General features: G+C 39.1%; 1 protein-coding gene across 1 annotated transcript in view; it reads right to left on the reverse strand.

Moving 5' to 3' along the window:
• Positions 1–17,532, reverse strand: part of MRC1 (mannose receptor C-type 1) — a 91,763-nt gene that overhangs the window by 18,827 nt on the left and 55,404 nt on the right. The window contains exons 13-22 of the mRNA XM_026478991.4: positions 15,459–15,586; positions 14,891–14,978; positions 12,798–12,942; positions 11,179–11,220; positions 9,815–9,978; positions 8,145–8,212; positions 6,769–6,869; positions 5,947–6,089; positions 5,460–5,574; positions 2,338–2,504 (exon numbers count right to left, since the gene is read on the reverse strand). Of these exons, the coding sequence (XP_026334776.1) occupies positions 2,338–2,504; positions 5,460–5,574; positions 5,947–6,089; positions 6,769–6,869; positions 8,145–8,212; positions 9,815–9,978; positions 11,179–11,220; positions 12,798–12,942; positions 14,891–14,978; positions 15,459–15,586 (1,161 nt within the window). The remainder of the gene's footprint in view (positions 1–2,337; positions 2,505–5,459; positions 5,575–5,946; positions 6,090–6,768; positions 6,870–8,144; positions 8,213–9,814; positions 9,979–11,178; positions 11,221–12,797; positions 12,943–14,890; positions 14,979–15,458; positions 15,587–17,532) is intronic.

Raw genomic sequence — 17,532 nt, forward strand, 5'->3', positions numbered from 1 at the left:
TCAACCAATGTCAGATGAAGATTTTGATTTATCATGTGTTGGGTTTCTTTAACCCATCAGTTCTAATAATTATAGCTCACACCTATAATATCTGACATTGTTGAGTACTATATACATATTAATTCCTGTAAACTCACATCCATCCTTAGTGGTTGGTACTATGAGCATGCCCATTTCATAGATGAGAGATCTGAGGCACAGGTTCATTGAGGCACAGGTTAACCTGCCCATGGTTATACAGCTAATAAATAAGAGTCAGGATTCAAACCCCAAGCATTCTGTCTCCTGGCAGAGACCTGAGCCACTGCACTGTCCTGCTTCCCAGCAAGTGAGGAATTCAAAGCGTGCTGTAAGCAGGGTTTCTTGTTGATAAAGAGCCACAAAGGAAGGGAAGATTGGGTGTTATCTTGAATGGACAGAATGACTGGAACTTCTCTCCAGTAATGAAGAGCTAGGCCAGCATGCCAATGATGAGAGCAGAAAGATGGAAAGAACCCAATCCTTGGCTTTATCCCCCTCATTCCCTGATCCGTAGCTTGCAAATGCTGCTCTGGCTGCCTTTGCAAACTTCCAGCCTCCAGCCTCATTATCCCACGAACTTCAACTCCCAGGAACTCCCAAGCCTACATTTAGATTCTCCACTCATTCCCATCTTCCTTCTTAATTATTCTTATCTTCCATTACCCTGGCTTACAGCCTATGCTCTACTCCAGAAAACCTGAGCAAGCATGTTTCCACCACAAAAGGCATATGAAAAGTTCTCTCACGCTCTGTTTATCACACTGTATTTAATCCTCTTCATCTTTCAAGTCCTGAAATTGTAACAACACAGTATGTGTATTTTGATTCCATTTTTTTGTGAAATAAATTTTCTATTTTTCACACACTAAGAAAAAGCCTAAAAATAAATTCAACAAAAAATTAACAGTGTTTTTTCCCTGGATGGTGAGATTACGGATTTTGCTTCTGTTGTTTCTGCTTGTCTTTATGTTCTTTCTCAAAACAAAAAAACTTAGGCAAAAATAAAATTTTTTTGCTTTACACAAAATTCACCTCTGATCTAGAAATTTTTTAAGCAAACCTCACCCCACTCCATTCTACTTCAACTTCTTCAGTAAGTTTTCAGCCCTCATGAATGAAATGAAGATTCAAAGAATTTCTCCAAAGAAAATCACTAACCCATCACCTAAATGTATCTACTCTACACAGAGCTCACCCAATTAATTATCATAAAGGCACCATTTTGATCAGATCATTTTTCTACTCTAACCTTTTTTTGCTGCCCATCTGACAAAGTCCAAACTCATTCCTGGGGCAATTAAATTTCTCTAAATTCTGCTGTCAACCTTTCAAAGTTTATTCCTACTTCTTTTCTGTATAAAAGCCCTGCTATATCCCAAGTCATTTACTCCTGCCCAGACCCATCTTGTGCCTTTTTCTTGAAGACTTTATGCACCTTGCCCACTTAGCATGGTGTTCCCCACCTCCCACACCCAACTTCTCCAATCATTGTTTTAAACCTCTTGAGGAAAAGACCCATATTTGATTCTTTCTCATATTCCTTCTCTGCATCAAATGAAAGCCTCCCTAAATAAGTATTGACTGATTAGATCATTCTTTCCCACAGTAAGCTTCTTTCCTTCTAATTGCTACAGGGCTTTATAATTGATCCTGTCATCATACAGTTGCATTTCTTAACTCTCTTCTTTCCTGTATCAGACTTGCAGCCTAACATGAATATAAGCTTCTTTAAGGTCAGAATGAAATCTTCTGCTTCTCCATGTTTTTCTCAATGCCTAGTGTGGTGTTTAGCGTGGACTGGTTGACTATTCAATGATGCAAGATTAAAAGTACTAAAATAAACACTCACCTGTCTCTTAGGTTAATGTATGAGAGCAGCTAGCATAGTGTTTGGCACACAGTAAGTACTCTACAAATGGCAGCTCAATCAGGATAACTTCTATCTTTAGAAGGAGTAGTAGCTGCCAGACATACAGCCCTCATACTACAAGCTGCAAGAGTTTAGAGGCAGCTGATACAAATAAAATTGATAACTCTGAGTTCAAGTGTACATCCTTACCGAGAACATAAATCCTGGTTGGAGCTGGCTTTCCCATCCCTTGAGACCATCACCACCTACCCCACAAGTTGAAGAGTTTGTAATTGAATTTATACCCCTTCCCTCAAGGCTGGCTCAGTCTGAAACACTTAAGATTTGCGAGAATGAACCAGACCAAGGAGAACTCTGGTCGATTTTGCACAGAAGATGAATCACTAATAGGCTGACTCTAAGCAGGCCCACAGCACACAGAGAGGTGACCTGAAACTGATATTTACATCTTCATAGGAAAGACTGCTCCTTCTTCCGCCAGGATAACCTTTCCCCCAGTTTGTGTAATGAACTCCTCGCCCATCCGTCCAGAGGAACGTGTGCTCTGAATTCACATCATTCAGCCCAGTCCAGGCATTAAAAGTGGAGTTCTTCATATGATAAGTAAGAAATGCTGAAAGAAAGTTCCACAAGATAATGTCAGCCTTTGGGGGAAAATACTCAAAATATGGAAAATATTCAAAATACATAATTTTAAAATACTGAGTATGTGATTAAGGTCTTTACTATTATTTAAAACCACTTACCAGGAAAACAAACACATTCTAACCCTAGTATCACCTTATCAATTCAGTTCGTACTTTGGAAAGTTTCATATAATAAAAGTCTAGGTTTTATTGGGGCCACTGCAGATAAATGGACAGGCTGGGCTGTGCCCAAGGGCAGTGGGGAACTGGGACAAGGGTGGCTGAGTCCACCCCATGCCCCGTGCAACACGTTTCTTTCTCATATTTCTCATACACCCCAATCTGGGCTGTGGCTGCCTGCCTCCTGCAGAAAGAGATACTGTTTCTAATTCATACACACTCATCCTATGAGTTAGCAGGTTTCCTGATTCTTTAAATAAGATAATCTGATCCTAAAAACTAGGGGGCAAACAGGCTCTTAATCCAGAAAACTTCCAAAAATGAAACCTACTTGTCAAAACAAGAAGCATGAGGCTGTCAAGGTATCACGACTTTGGATTTCCAAACCATAAGAGCTACCCAATTGGAACCCCCACCCCGGGGCAGCAACTGCTAAGGGGTCAGTGGCCATCCACCCTGTGTGCTTGGACCAGGGGGGCCATCCTGACACTAAGCACTTGCATCATTAGGAGAGAAGATCTAGAAAAATGCAGAGAAGGTACAGCCAGTGTGGCCTCTTGCTTCCTTGCTCATTCTGTGGCAGAGAGGAGGGTGGTAAATATCCAGAAGCTGTAAAAGGCTTCAATGAACACGTGCCCCATCCCTCGTCTATGTGCCCTTGCGTGTGCCCCCCACGCCACCCGGCTGCCTGCCAGGAGCCGAGGATGCCCAGGTGAATGAACACCAACCGGACAGAACACCTTACAACACTTAATGCTTATACTCGACTCTTGAATGCACATAGGAGACTGAGCGACTAAGCATTTGGGTTACGCAAAGGAAATGCAAAATAGAGAGAAGCCCAAAGAGATACAATTATCTGTTTCTTCATGAAACAAACAATTCCACGGAAGAGCCATTGTTGCATGTTTATTTTCCTGCTAGGGTTGCAGAGGCAGTGACCGCTCTGCTCAGAGATTTGCTTCTTTCTCAACTGAAGGTAAAAGGGAATTTTTTTTTTCCTCTCAACATTTTTCAGAGGGAGAAGAGCATGGCTAGATATTTATTTTGGTTTTATTTTATTTCCTAAATGAGATCTTAACTTTCCCCATCCCCAAATTAAAATGCATGTGGAAAAGGACTACCTGCCAGTATTTCAGCACTGACTTTTTTTTCTGCCAACAACCACAATAAGACTTCAACAACGTGTGCCGGTTTTGCCAGGAATAATGTTATTTTATCTGAAAATTGTTTCCTTCTGCACATCTCTATTACCCAGGTTCTAATTTTGTGATGCCAGGAATCAGCACTTTGTGGTTAAGAGAAGAAATCAATTATTATGTTTCTCTGCTGGGTAGCTAAGCCCAAAATGTGGTAGGCCAGTTGGAGAAATATGAATATTCTATTCTGAAAATGTTTCTATTGTGTGCTATGGTTTGACCCTTTTCTTTTGGTGTCTGGCGAGTTGCTGAACTTGACAAAGGCTCTCAGTGAAACCTTGGTTGATTTACTGTATCATGTGTTCCAAGAGGGCACATGGCGGCACTTACGGAGTAGAGAAAACATTTAAGAGATGGCCATAGAGGGTTCCTGGGGCTTTCTTTGTATATTTTCTGAGACATACCATGTCTTCCAGGTAATGATTTTGGAAGTCAATCTCAAACCCAAAAGGGAATTTAGAAATTATGCAGTTCCTCATCTCCCCCTTAACAACTCACATAAATTCATTCGTACAAATATTTATTGAACATCTTTCATGCTATGTACAAGTCTGACTCTACAGCATCCAGTTGAGAATGTTCCAACGTAAGCATTTTCACAGCTCTGTAGAGAACTCACAAAGCAGCTCATTTAATCAGTTCTAATTGTGAGAATGACCTCGCAGTTTTAAGCCTAAATCTATTTCTTTGTAACAGCCATTCATTTGTCCTAAGTCTTCATTCTGGAACGATACGGGTCCACACCTTCTCTTTTTATAGCCCACACCCCCTCTTTCCAGGCTGTGAAAGCAGAAGGTCTCTCAAATATGCCTCACTTGCTGCCTGCAGAGGCTTCCAAACCCTCCATGAATTTAGTTACTTCATCCGGCTGGTCTGCGGGTGGCCAGCATCCTCCTCCAAGTGATAAGTCACTAATCCAGCTTAGTATCTATTTCCGGTAAGTCAGCCATGAAAAGACCATGCAAAACTGGTCAACTATCTTTCTCTTAACAATATACCGAATTTTACAATCTGCTGTATGGATATGATGAGTTTTCTCCTTCAGTGTTTTCTTCAAAGCTCTGGTTTATCCTTATGTTTTATCGGGGGAAAAAGTCCCAATTTGTTCAAATTTCCTATTTAAAAATTAGTTTTATTGCATTTTAAGGTATGTGATCAAGTGATTAGAATTGCTAATTTTCCATTTCACTCCTAGAACTACTCAACGTCCTTGGCTCTTTGGGGAATAAACTCGTTTGGTGGAAACAGAATGGAACGTAAGTTGAGGGAGCCAGTTTGATTCCCAACCCTCCCGCTTAGCAGTGGGGTCCCTGAACACCACTTCCTCATTCACAAGTGTGGTGATGATAACTGGCTTCGCAGAGTTGTCCTAACAATGAAAAAGGTCTTTCTATGTTAAATGCCCAGGGCGGTGCCTACAACTGAATAAAATAGTTCTCCATGTGAGTTTGGGTTTTCTCCCCTGACTAGTGTTTATTCTGGAAAACCAAAACATCATTTACTATCAGCAGGGGGGGAAATTACATATTTAAGTGCATCACGGATTGTACAATGTCTGCTTACCTTGCTCTTTTTCATTGCGGATCGATACCAGATTTCCCCCAAATCCTATGCAAGCTTTTCGTGCCTCTTGCCAATTTTTTCTTTCTTCTTCCACAAATCCAAAGATTTTGAAACACTTCGATGAAAGAAAAAAAAAAAAGGGACTAAGTACAGATAATAGTGTTTGGTCTGAAGAAATGAAAAATTTTCACAAAGATTATAGCTGCATATAAATATTCTCCAACCAAATAGAGATCCAAAAGGTTAAGGGAGTTTTACCACCCATGAACTTCCTTTGCAAAGTTTTTTTCTTCCTCAGAACAAAGGACACACATCTCCAAGTACACTCTCTATTTCCATAAAGCATTTGACATAGGAATCTCTATCTATCCTTGCCTACATTTTTCTGAAGTCCTTAGGTAAGCAAAAGTTACCTCTGAGCTGAAAGATTGGCACTGTCACTCTCTGTATTGATCAATACCAAGACGACAACTAATTTTCTTAGTACCTTGTTATTGTAAAAATTCCAGCCTTCCTTACAACCTCCTGGGACTGAAGGCACCGTTGGAGTCACGGTGGCATTGATGCTGCTATTATGTCTCTGGCAGATGAAGGCATTTGGATAACCACAATTAATGTCATTCCAAAACCCTGGCAAAGGACAAAGAGCCAAGTTAGACTTTCATATTTGCATTTAAAAACATTCTTTTTTTAAAAAAAATGCATTTATGTTTTAGAAGGATTCTCAGAAATGGCTTCGACTACAAACATTTTTACACAAGTGGCTAGAAAGATCTTTGTCCTACCCTTTTGTTCTTTCCCTGAAACTGGTCAGAGTTCAACTTTATAGAGAGCTTCCTGGGAGCTCAGAATAAACCTGGTGTTGCAGATGTATTATCTAAATAGCCAGTAAGAGCTAATAATAATAATTTAATAATACCTACACTTAGATATACCAAGCATTTTCTTAGTGTTTTAAGGTATATTATATCTTTAATCTTTTCAACGACAGGTACGTTCTGTCATTCTCATTTTACAGACAAAGATGTGGAGACAGATAAAGGAGATAGATAAACATTCTGGATATTTTACTCAAATCGAAACATACAGAAATACGTAAAATGAGACGTGAGAAGACTGTGTCATGTATTAGAGCAAATGTTAAGCCTCCATTCTCACAAACCAAACAGTGATGCTGCTGAAATTTAACGTCTTTATTTTCTCTGCTCTTCTGGCTGCTTTAAGTGCACAACTTGCTACCTTTAGCCTAGGGATGTAGCAAATGACACATCACACCACAAGGCAAATTCAAGCTTTTTATATTGTCTACCTGAATTTGAATACATGGTCACGCAGTTTTCATCGTCATTTGCAAAATTAGGTTCACCTGTGGCCCAAGCCACGTAATCCACTTTGCTTCCGTCCATCCAACTGGAGAAGAAAATTCAGGCATTTAGCAATAATAATCCAAACATTAGGATAACTGGCTACATGCTGGTGTGGGGAACAGATTAGTCAACGAAGATGAACAGGGCACAGGATTTTAAGCAAACAGAAGAGAGGATTCTAGAAGACCAGCAGGAAAACTCCCAAGTGGTTGGTGCTTCCCGTGGCACCGTGCTCCTTCCTCTGCGGCAACTCAGTGCCCTGGCTAGTCTGTCTTCTTTTCCCTCCCTGGAAGAAGCTACCTTTTGTCTTGAAGTGAGAGAGGTCATGGAGACCCCGGTTTCTCGGGAAGTGGGCCAGAAGCAAATAGCCTCTCGGAGTGATTCCCGCAAAACAAAACCACCCATAGAGAGAGACCAAGAATTCAGAGTTTCTCATTAAGCCCATCTTCTGATTTTCATGTTTGTTCTAGGCTTTTCCTAAGGTATGTGGGCCAATGCTTATTTTCATAAATTATAATTCAGAGACTGTTAGCTGGAAAGAGAGCAAGGGATCATCAAATGCGACCCTCTCATTTAAGAGATGATTGAAACGGGTGCTTGTCCAAAGAAGCATCAAGCACTTCTGATCTTTAAAAATAATGAGTGTGAGTTTGGGTCTCTATTGCTCAAAGTGGCAATTAATGGTCAAGCGGAACATATGTGGCTAAAACATCTGTGACTGAGCCAGAAAGACATATCTGCTCTTCAAACTTAGGAGAACATGTGTATTAATGAACAAGGACAGAAACCCCAAAAATGTACTAATTTCCTCCCTCCCACAGCTTTTCCTGGCCCCTGTATCTAATGGAAAACAGTACAGTCATTCCTTTGAAGGGAAAGCATTTCAGGCAGTTGCAAGGGTATTTCAAAGTAGTGCTGTGAAAACAGTAAGTGCGGCAACAAAAAAGGACCCTTTAATTCTGTGCGCCAAGGATGGTCTAAATGGGAATCACAATTTTCAAAATAAGTTCAATATTCATATTTGTATAACACACCTTCTTACTAGATCACTGGCTAACGTGTGATGATACCCTATAACAAGATCAGTGTTTTGCAAGATTGAGTCAAACTTGGAGTTGTCTGTTTGAGACTTATGATGTTGAAAATATTCAACAGGATTTTAAAAAATTCTTTTTGTCTCTTTAAAGACCCTTTTTAGATTGAGAACTCAGTAGGATTTTTAAAAACGTACCCAGCAAAGCTAAAGTGTCAAAATAACTCTTACATGTTTTATCAGATCACTCTCTGAAGCAACGTTGTTTCATTTGGATGTACTTACATAAACTTCTTATCCAAGCTGATCCGTAAGCCGATAAAATATGCTGGCTGTGCATCATTCCTGTTTACCTGAAAGACGGAAGTTGACATATAGTTCAATCCTTACTTATATAATGAGAAAATTATTTTTTAAATAAAGATTTATTTATTTATCTGCGAGACAGAGAGAGCATGAGCAGGGGGAGGGGCAGAGGGAGAGAGAGAGAATCTCAAGCAAACTCCATGCTGAGTGCAGAGCCCAACATGGGGCTCGATCTCAGGACCCCAAGATTATGACCTGCGCCAAAACCAAGAGTTGGTGTTCCACCAACTGAGCCACCCAAGCACCCCTATAATAAAAAAAAATCCTTAAATAAAACCTACTTATTAATGAGGCAGCCCATCTGGGACCTTCTCTAAGGGGGGATTCATGTAGAAATTCTGTCGTACATTAAAGTTATGTTTTTCATAGAAATAATAAGAAAAATATTAGGGTGCTTGGCTAAGTCGGAGGAGCATGTGACTCTTGATCTTGAGGTTGTGAATTCGAGCCCCACGTTGGGGGTAGAAATTACTTAAATAAATAAGCTTTAAAAAAAAAAGAGAAAGAAAAATATGCACACTATATAAGAACCTGAATTTATAAAACAAATATCTTAAATCATTCTCTATAATACCAAATGCCTATAGTTATAAGGTTGTTGAAGATATTCTTTAAAACAAAGTAACCATTTAGTATTTGGCTTAAGGAAAGACTTCATCCACGTATATATTTGTGCAATATTAGGAAATTCCCTAAAAATTTCAAACCAAGATATATCCACAAAGATGAAGATAAGTCACACTACACTTGAATACCTTGTAAGTAAATGAATTTTTATTTTCATTACGTTCACCTTATTTTTTTTCTGCTTTCCCTCTTAACTCCTTTCTGGTAAGCAACAAGGATGCCATGAAGATTTTGAAAAAGAAATCCTAAGCCAACTACCTTTGGAAAGAATAAACTATGCTCTCACTGTTATGTGACAATTTTGGTACAACCAAGGAAGATTTTCATGTGGATAATCAAGCTGTACTTTTAACCAACAATTTGGTCCAACTAAGATGGATTTTTGAATAATCAACCTACACTATACACAAAGGGTCCAGGATTGATATATAACAACTAGTTAAGAATTATGATCTTTAGGGGCGCCTGGGTGGCACAGCGGTTAAGCGTCTGCCTTCGGCTCAGGGCATGATCCCGGCGTTATGGGATCGAGCCCCACGTCAGGCTCCTCCACTATGAGCCTGCTTCTTCCTCTCCCACTCCCCCTGCTTGTGTTCCCTCTCTCACTGGCTGTCTCTATCTCTGTCAAATAAATAAATAAAATCTTAAAAAAAAAAAAAAGAATTATGATCTTTGAAGATCAAATTAGTGAACACAAAGCTATCATGTCTGGGTCCTCACAAAGTCTTGACTAAAAACTTTCTGGGGTCTGTGATTCTGCACTGAATATTTAAACAAACAGGTCACTCATTTCTGTTATGGCCAGCATCTACCTCTCCTCCTCTGACATTGACATCTTTGTCCTGACCTTAGAAAATTCAAATTCAGCCCATAATTTGAAACTGCACCATGGGGTACCAATAGTAGACTCTATCTTTGCTTATTGCATCACTGTTTCATTCTCCAATTAATCAAATTCTTACATATTTCCATAGAAACTTCTTTTTACTTTCACTTTGAATAGAAACAAGATCACCAAAGTTCTTCTTGCAAAATTCTCGGGCTTTGTCCATGGTTTCCTTCTCTTTGCTAAAGTAATACTGGTAGTCTTTGTAAATAACCCACCCATCTTCAGTGACTGGTGGATCTGAAAAATTAATGGGAAAAGGGTGATGCATTTTACTTAGACAAATTCAAGAACCCGGCCCGTGTGGTACACAAAACTGAAAAGGACAGAGTAGCTTTCTCAGCGGTGTCTGCAACTCTGAGAGCCCAAAATAAGCAGGCTGTTTATGCCAAATACAGACTGAATTACCTAAGGCCAGATATCCACTTTGCACCAACTCTGGAACTTTTTCTTCTCAATTAAGTTCCATGTATCGTCATTGCGTCAAAGAGCTCCCAATGTTACTTTTATCAATAGAATCACATAGCTGGCAGGACTTACCAGGACTAACTTCACCCCTGATATTCTGAGTTCAAGAAGGGGAAGCTGGGAGAAATCAGCTTTCATATCAAAAGAACAAAGAGCCTGTAATAGATGGACTTGGGTGCTTCAGCGTCTAACTGGAGAAGCAAGGAAATCACACACCAGGAGGACTCCTAAGCCTTCTTCCAAACCACGGTATTCTACAGTTCTGTGCTACTACAGGCTGACTAAGAGCCCTCAAAGATATCCATGTCCTATTCTCTGGAATCTGTAACTGTTACCTTCTATAGAAAAAGGCACTTTGTACATGATTAATTGAAGGGTCTTGAGAAGGAGAGATGATCCTAGATTATCCGGTAGGCCCTAATGTCATCACAAGTATATGTAAAGAGGGAGATCTGACTATGGAAGAAGAACGCAATGTGATCAATGAAGCAAAATCCTACACTGCTGGTTTTTCAAGACGGAGCAGGGGGCCACCAACTAACAAATGCAAGGAATTCAGTTCTAGAAGTTAGTAAAGGCAAGAAATCAGATTCTCCCGTAGAGCCTCTGGAGGAAGCACGGTCCTGACAATTTTAGCCCAGTGAAACGGAGTTCATATTTCTGAATAAGTGGGCGTTGCTTTAAGCCACTGAGTTTGTGGTAATTTGTGACAGCTACCCCTGGAAACCAATACAGTACTCAAGAGGAGATCTGCCCCCTAGATAGGATTCAAGAGCCCTTGAGACATTGTATTAAAATGCCTTGTGTTTGTGCATATGAGCATCTGTCTAGAGGAAAAGATCCACACTTCCACGAGATTCTCAAAGATATTGAGAACTCTGTTCTTCCCAGGTTTAAGAATGTTTCATAGAGAAAGGAAAGGGGGGAGGGAAGGTTATCAATATGGAGATCACAAAATAAGGAAACACCTACTGTCTTGAGGAGCTGGTGTTGGCTCAGGTTTTGGGGTTTGTCCTGGAAAACAAAAGAAAATCAGATCATAAAGAGTGCTTGAAATTCTGCACTCACATATCCTTCTAATTTTACTATTTTCCTGGATCAAAATAGCTAAAAACATAACTGTTCTCTCTTTCTCTTTCTCTCCCTCTCTTCTACTCCCCAGTTCTCCCAGCATGTCATGGAGTTGGAGAAGGAAGGACACAGAATTAGGTAAGTCATAGCCACCAGAAATTGGAAGACACTTTTCAGGCCCAACAAATGGTGTCATGGAAAGGAAAGACAGGAACACAAGTTTTGGATTCAGAAAGCCCAGTTTCAAATCCCAGACTGGGGTATTAATTGTCTACCATCAATTCTGTCAACTGCTAAAAAGAGTTAGTAATATGGTTAGAGAGGCAAGGTAAAATACATGTGCTGTTGGTATATAGAAGGTAATCAATAGATGTTTGGTTGACAGTTATGCATCCCATAATTAGCTGTGAAATTACTTAAAATTTCATTATTTGAAACCATTAAAGACACTATTTATTTACAAAATATTTTCTTCAAAGAATCTTATTTTTATTAAATGTATGTTTTGCTAAAAGTTGAATGAAATATTTTTCTTGTCAAGTAGCTAATGATATATCTGGACTTTTCTGGAACCTGATAAAAGCACTCAGGTTACCCACAGCTTGGCTTAATGTAGTTAACATCTGTAAGCATAGAGCTACTAACAATACATAAAGAAACTAGTCATTGGTAGCTAGGAGACCTCTAAAGAAAAACTCGCCACTATTTATTCCTCCATTCTGAAAACTGTGAAAGCACTAATCTATGCAGGAGTGAGGAAAATAGGCAGACAGATAGTGAGAGAGCAACGGGTCTCTAGCAGTGGAGCTGGGACAGTAGCCAAGGTCCCCAACAGCAGAGGGCAATGTGGTTCCACTTAACTGTTTACAAGGGAGGAAGATTATGTATATTGTGGTTCAAGGGAAGATCTGTTCATTCCCTTATCTTAACAGGAGAACCTGGATCCTCTGACCTCAATGCCTGACTTGGCCATGTGGAACTTTCTGAGTCCACGTGATCATGACTGACAACATGCGGTGATATTTTTTTGACCACCAATAACATGGTGGGTATAATAGCACCAGGTGCCTCAGAACGGTGCTTGTTTTTTGTGCTGAACATTTATTTAAGAAATCCATATTTAGAATATTTGGGAAACTTTCACCTATCGGATGGCTAGCATAAGTCAGAGAGGGTAACTACTCCAAAAAAGAAAGGGCATTTGTATGACTCTGCTTACAGTGTAGACTACCCCACCCACTCCCACCCCTGCAGAAGCTGAGCCAGAAACACAGCTTGTGGGAACTATTTTAGAGGACGTGACTCTTGTCCAGGATTCCCGGGTGGCCTTTTGATCTTCTGTTCCTTTGGAACATTTATCTGTGCTCAGTGACTTCATTCTTATCCTGTGAAATGATGGCCCCTGCCAGTTCCCTTATTTTGTTATTTTGTTTGTTTGGTTCTGCTAATAAAGGGAAAATATTGGGATATCAGCAGGTTGTTCTCCAATGTGAGATAAAATAAAGGACAGGTGGCCATACCTTTTTGTATCTGGCAAATCCAGTTGTTAAGATGTTCGCAGTTAATGTCATTCCAGGACATACCAGAGTCCCCTTTCAACTCACCACAGTATTCAACATTTTGGTAATTGTTAGGTTCTCCATAAGCCCAATTTTCATATGAAACCTATGTCCGAAATATTACATTGCAACGATTAATCATTTCTATCAGGCCATTTCCTATCATTTATCCAAATGGGAAAGGAAAGGCATATCAACATTTTAAAAAATCTATTTACTTTTCTTTGCAATAGGTTTGTTTTGAAAGCAAGGTTTATGAAAATGGGTGGGAAAGAAATAGCTTTCATTATATGGAAACTTCCAAAGCTGAAGAGAATATGCTATTAATTATTTAAAATTTTCTTTGGTCTTATTGATAGAATGGATTCAGGGCCATAGAGGGGGGATTTATATCTAGGAAAAACTTGGTAAAAAAGCCCCACTTCTCAGTATTGGGAGTTCCTAAAACGCTAATATCCCTAATTCTTAAGCGGTAGTCTTTCAGTGTGATGTTGGAAACTGTCTCCATTAGATAGGTAGGATAGAGAAGGACAATTAGTTCTTCTTACAAAAGAAAAAGACTTATGAAATACTGCTAACAAAGCTACCACACTTCACCTAAATTAACAGTAGAAACCAATGGAGGGGTGGGCTCAGGTCCCCTTTGCTGTTTTCAGTGTGGAATCAGAGCCAACGGAGTCTTAGACAAAGCATCTTCCAGAAACATCAATACGAAATCCAAGTGTCCATGGAGCTATCATATAAATCACTTAACTCAAGTGCCTTGAAAAGCTGCTGATGGTTTGTAAGAGGAGGTAGAACCGAAATTACATAAAATCACTTCCTGGGATGACTAGAACGCTAAATGCTGCCGGCATATGTCTTAGCCTCTCACTTCTCCATTCCCAAGAATGGGGAAGGCTGACAAGTCCCAGTGGTTACTAGTGGATTCTCGGAAGTTGTTTCCAGATCTCCTGATCTATAAGAAGCTATAGAACGCTCAATTTTTTATATTGTTTTTAATTTTAATTCCAGTTTTAATTTTAAACAATTTGAAAATTCCAGTTTCCAATTTTAATACAGTGTTATATTAGTTTCGGGTGTACCATATAGTGATTCAACACTTCCACACATTACTCAGTGCTCATCGCAATAAGTGTGCTCTTCATCCACTTCACCTAGTTCACCCATCCCCCCACCATCTCCTTTCTGGTGACCACTAATTTGTTCTCTATAGTTAAGAGTCTGTTTCTTGGTTTGTCTCTCTCTCTTTTTTTCCTTCGCTTGTTGCTTTCTTTCTTAAATTCCACGTATGAGTGCAATCACACGGTATTTGTCTTTCTCTGACTGACTTATTTCACTTAGTGTTATACTCTCTAGCTCTATCCATGTTGTTGCAAATGGCAAGATTTCATTCTTTTTTATGGCTGAATAATATTCCATTGTATATAGATATATACACACATCATATCTTTACCCATTCATCTGTCAATGGACACTTGGGCAGCTTCCATAGTTATAAATAATGCTGCAATAAACATAGGAGTGCATGTATCCCTTTGAATTAGTGTTTTTTTTTATTTTTGGGGTAAATACCCAGTACTGTAATTGCTGGGTCATAGGGTACTTTTATTTTTAACTTTTTGAGGAATTTCCATACTGTTTTCCACAGTGGCTGCACCAGTTTGCATTCCCACCAACGGTGCACAAGGGTTCCATTTTCTCCACATCCTCGCCAACACTTGTTTAGAACTCAATTTTTAAGAAGTTTAACTAACTACTTGCACACAAATTTTGCATGATAGAATGAAAACATTGTTTTATTTAAACTAGCAAAATGAGTTTTCTAATTCTTTTTCATCCAGCCTACCATGCTTATACCTTAGATGAACAGGAGAACTGTATCAGGGCAGGAGCAGAATCATGATCCAAAATAGCATTTACTTTTGCATAGAAAAATGTTTCTAGCTATCATAATAACCTGTTTTACCAAAAACTTGGATTAAGCCCAAGGATAACATCAAAATAAATACACAATAAAGTAAGAAAATGAGATATTAAATCAAATTACTCACAGGAGAGCCATCACTCCAAGTAAAGCCCTCTGAAGGACTTCCATATGTCAATCCCAGCCAAAATAATTCATGGTAGCTTCCGCTAGCCCTGCAATTTAAAAGACATAAAGACAGCTTATACTATTGGATGAACCAAGGCTGGTTACCTACAAGAGCTAATCAAATTTGAAAGTTATCTTCCAAACCAGGTTAAGAGATTCAACGACTAAGTATAAGCATTATGCAATTACTATGCATTTTGGCATAGTCCATAAGTATACTGAAAATGAGCCACCATTTGAGAATACATAATTACAAAGCACTGAAAGATAGTAATTCATTTATTCATTTAATAACATGGATTGAGTGTCTTGTACTTTTATAGAGCAATTCATCACAGGATTTATATGTATAAAATTAAAGCATTTGGAACTGAAACCAGATCAAAAAGGTCCTATGGATTTGGGATACAATTTAGGCACTCAAAGTAACATTATGAGCCAACAATTTCAGAAATGGAAGAATTTTCTCAACATCATTAGCACCAAAGAGGTAAAAGAAGGGAGTATTATATAGAAAAGACACTTACGCTATCAATCGCCATATTGTTTGCTGTTCTTCTTTATTATTGATACTAGCTAGGTCACCGCCCAGAGCTTTACAAAAATCTCGAGATTCAAACCAGGTTTTCTTCTCATGTTTTCCTTTTGCAAACAGCTAAAGATGATATAGTTTCAGAAGTTATTTTGGGGTACTCGATTGCTTATCAAATCAAAAGACAGAATTATTTACTTTTGATGAGATTTCATTCTATAGAAATTAAGACTGCTATGGTGCAAAACAATGTAATTCTCTTGGTTGAAAATCAATTTAGGAGTAAGTATTTGGGTAACAAAATGTGTGGGATGATATTTTGTTGAGAAAACCTTAGAAAATAAAAGCATTTTATAGCACAGGAGAAATTAGATTAAAATCGTATAAGTTTCAGGCACATGGGTCAGGCATATAGCTCACTGTGGAAGACAGGATTAATTTGGTTAAGCGTGAAAAGTAGCACTGAGATGGGAAAGAAAGAAGAATTTTATTTATTTTTTTTTTAGAGAGAGAGAGCACATGCAAGCAGGGGGAGGGGAGGGGCAGAGGGAGAGGAAGAGGAAGAGAGAGAATCTTAAGCAGGCTCCATGCTTAGGGTGGATCCTGACACAGGGCTTGATCTCACGACCCTGAGATCATGACCTGATCTGAGATCAAGAGCCAGACACTTAAATGACTGAGCCACCCAGGGGCCCCAAAAAACCTTCGACACAGAGAAAGTAAACACAAATAAGGAAAAAACTTCCAAACAAACAAAAATTGTACCACAATTTGTTATCCTGTTTAGTTTAAACAATGAATAACCTGGCAGTCTTTCAATACTTAGTTGTTGGTGTCCTTTACAAAGGTCTTGACTTTTTTGCTTATAGTTGCATATTTTAACAACTATTAGAGCACATGCCACAAAAGACACTTATTTGGCAAAGCATCTAAAAGGTTATAAGCTAAAAAATAAATAAATAAATAAAATAAAATAAAATAAAATAAATAAATAAATAAATAAAAGGTTATAAGCTGAACTAAATTTAATAGATTATATAAATTAGGGAATATCTCATATTATCCAGAGGTCTGTGGTGAAATGGAATCCCAGACTGGGAAATACCTATCTGTATGCAAATAGTATAGGAGTCCATTGTATCCACCAACTTTTGTAACTTACATTCATTGTTTCTCATGAGTCATGGTCCCCACCATCACAGGCTTGTGGGAAATGAGATTTGCTCCCAACAGACTATGGGTGCCCAGCTCTCACCAAGCAACCCAAGGCAATCTTCACCTTGACCCTAATTTGAGCCATCTGGACAAAAGTACCTTGAGCAAGTTTCCACATCAGTAACTCCCAAGACTCCTGTGAAAACCTCAACCTTCTCCACTATAAGATTTTATTTTCTTAAATAAATTTACTATCACTTAAATTTATTAATAACTCCCCTATCTTAATCTGTACAAGGATGGTCCATATATTTCCAAACAAACCCTACCTAAGCACCTCCAAAACTATATAATTTTCTAGGGAAGCCCATATTCCGATTTGTTGAATATCCACCTGGATAACATCTCTACCAGAACCCTGTTCACTTCCCAGCTCTGGAGAATTCTGCCACTTCTCTCAAAATCCTGCAACAAATCTCCACAGCCTACCACCCTTGGAAGAACGGCTGTGTATAGGATGAAACTGGCCTTTGTGTAGTTAATTCCAAAAATTCTAGATGCCACAGTAAACACCCGATTTGCTTTGTGTTCATCCTCAACTAACCCATTTACATAGTCCTCTCCTGTCTTGGCCCTAAACATTCCCTTCTAGGTAAATTATGTGTTAAGCCCAGACTGGCTAATCAGGATTGAACAGGTTAGCAGACTCTGTGGCTAGTAGTGGGACTGACTAACCCAACTAGGCACACCCCTTGAGTTACAGAAGACTAACAGCCTCATTCTGATACATGTGAGTAATTCAAGTTTTCCCTCAACCTTCCCTACCTTACAAAGCATGCCATGGCCATATGCCACTGAACACAAGACGTCCTGAGAGTGGGACACTAGAGAACAGTGTCATGAAGCAGGAGATA

Source organism: Ursus arctos, unplaced genomic scaffold (assembly GCF_023065955.2).
Source record: "Ursus arctos isolate Adak ecotype North America unplaced genomic scaffold, UrsArc2.0 scaffold_30, whole genome shotgun sequence".
In the NCBI taxonomy this organism is placed as follows: Eukaryota; Metazoa; Chordata; class Mammalia; order Carnivora; family Ursidae; genus Ursus; species Ursus arctos.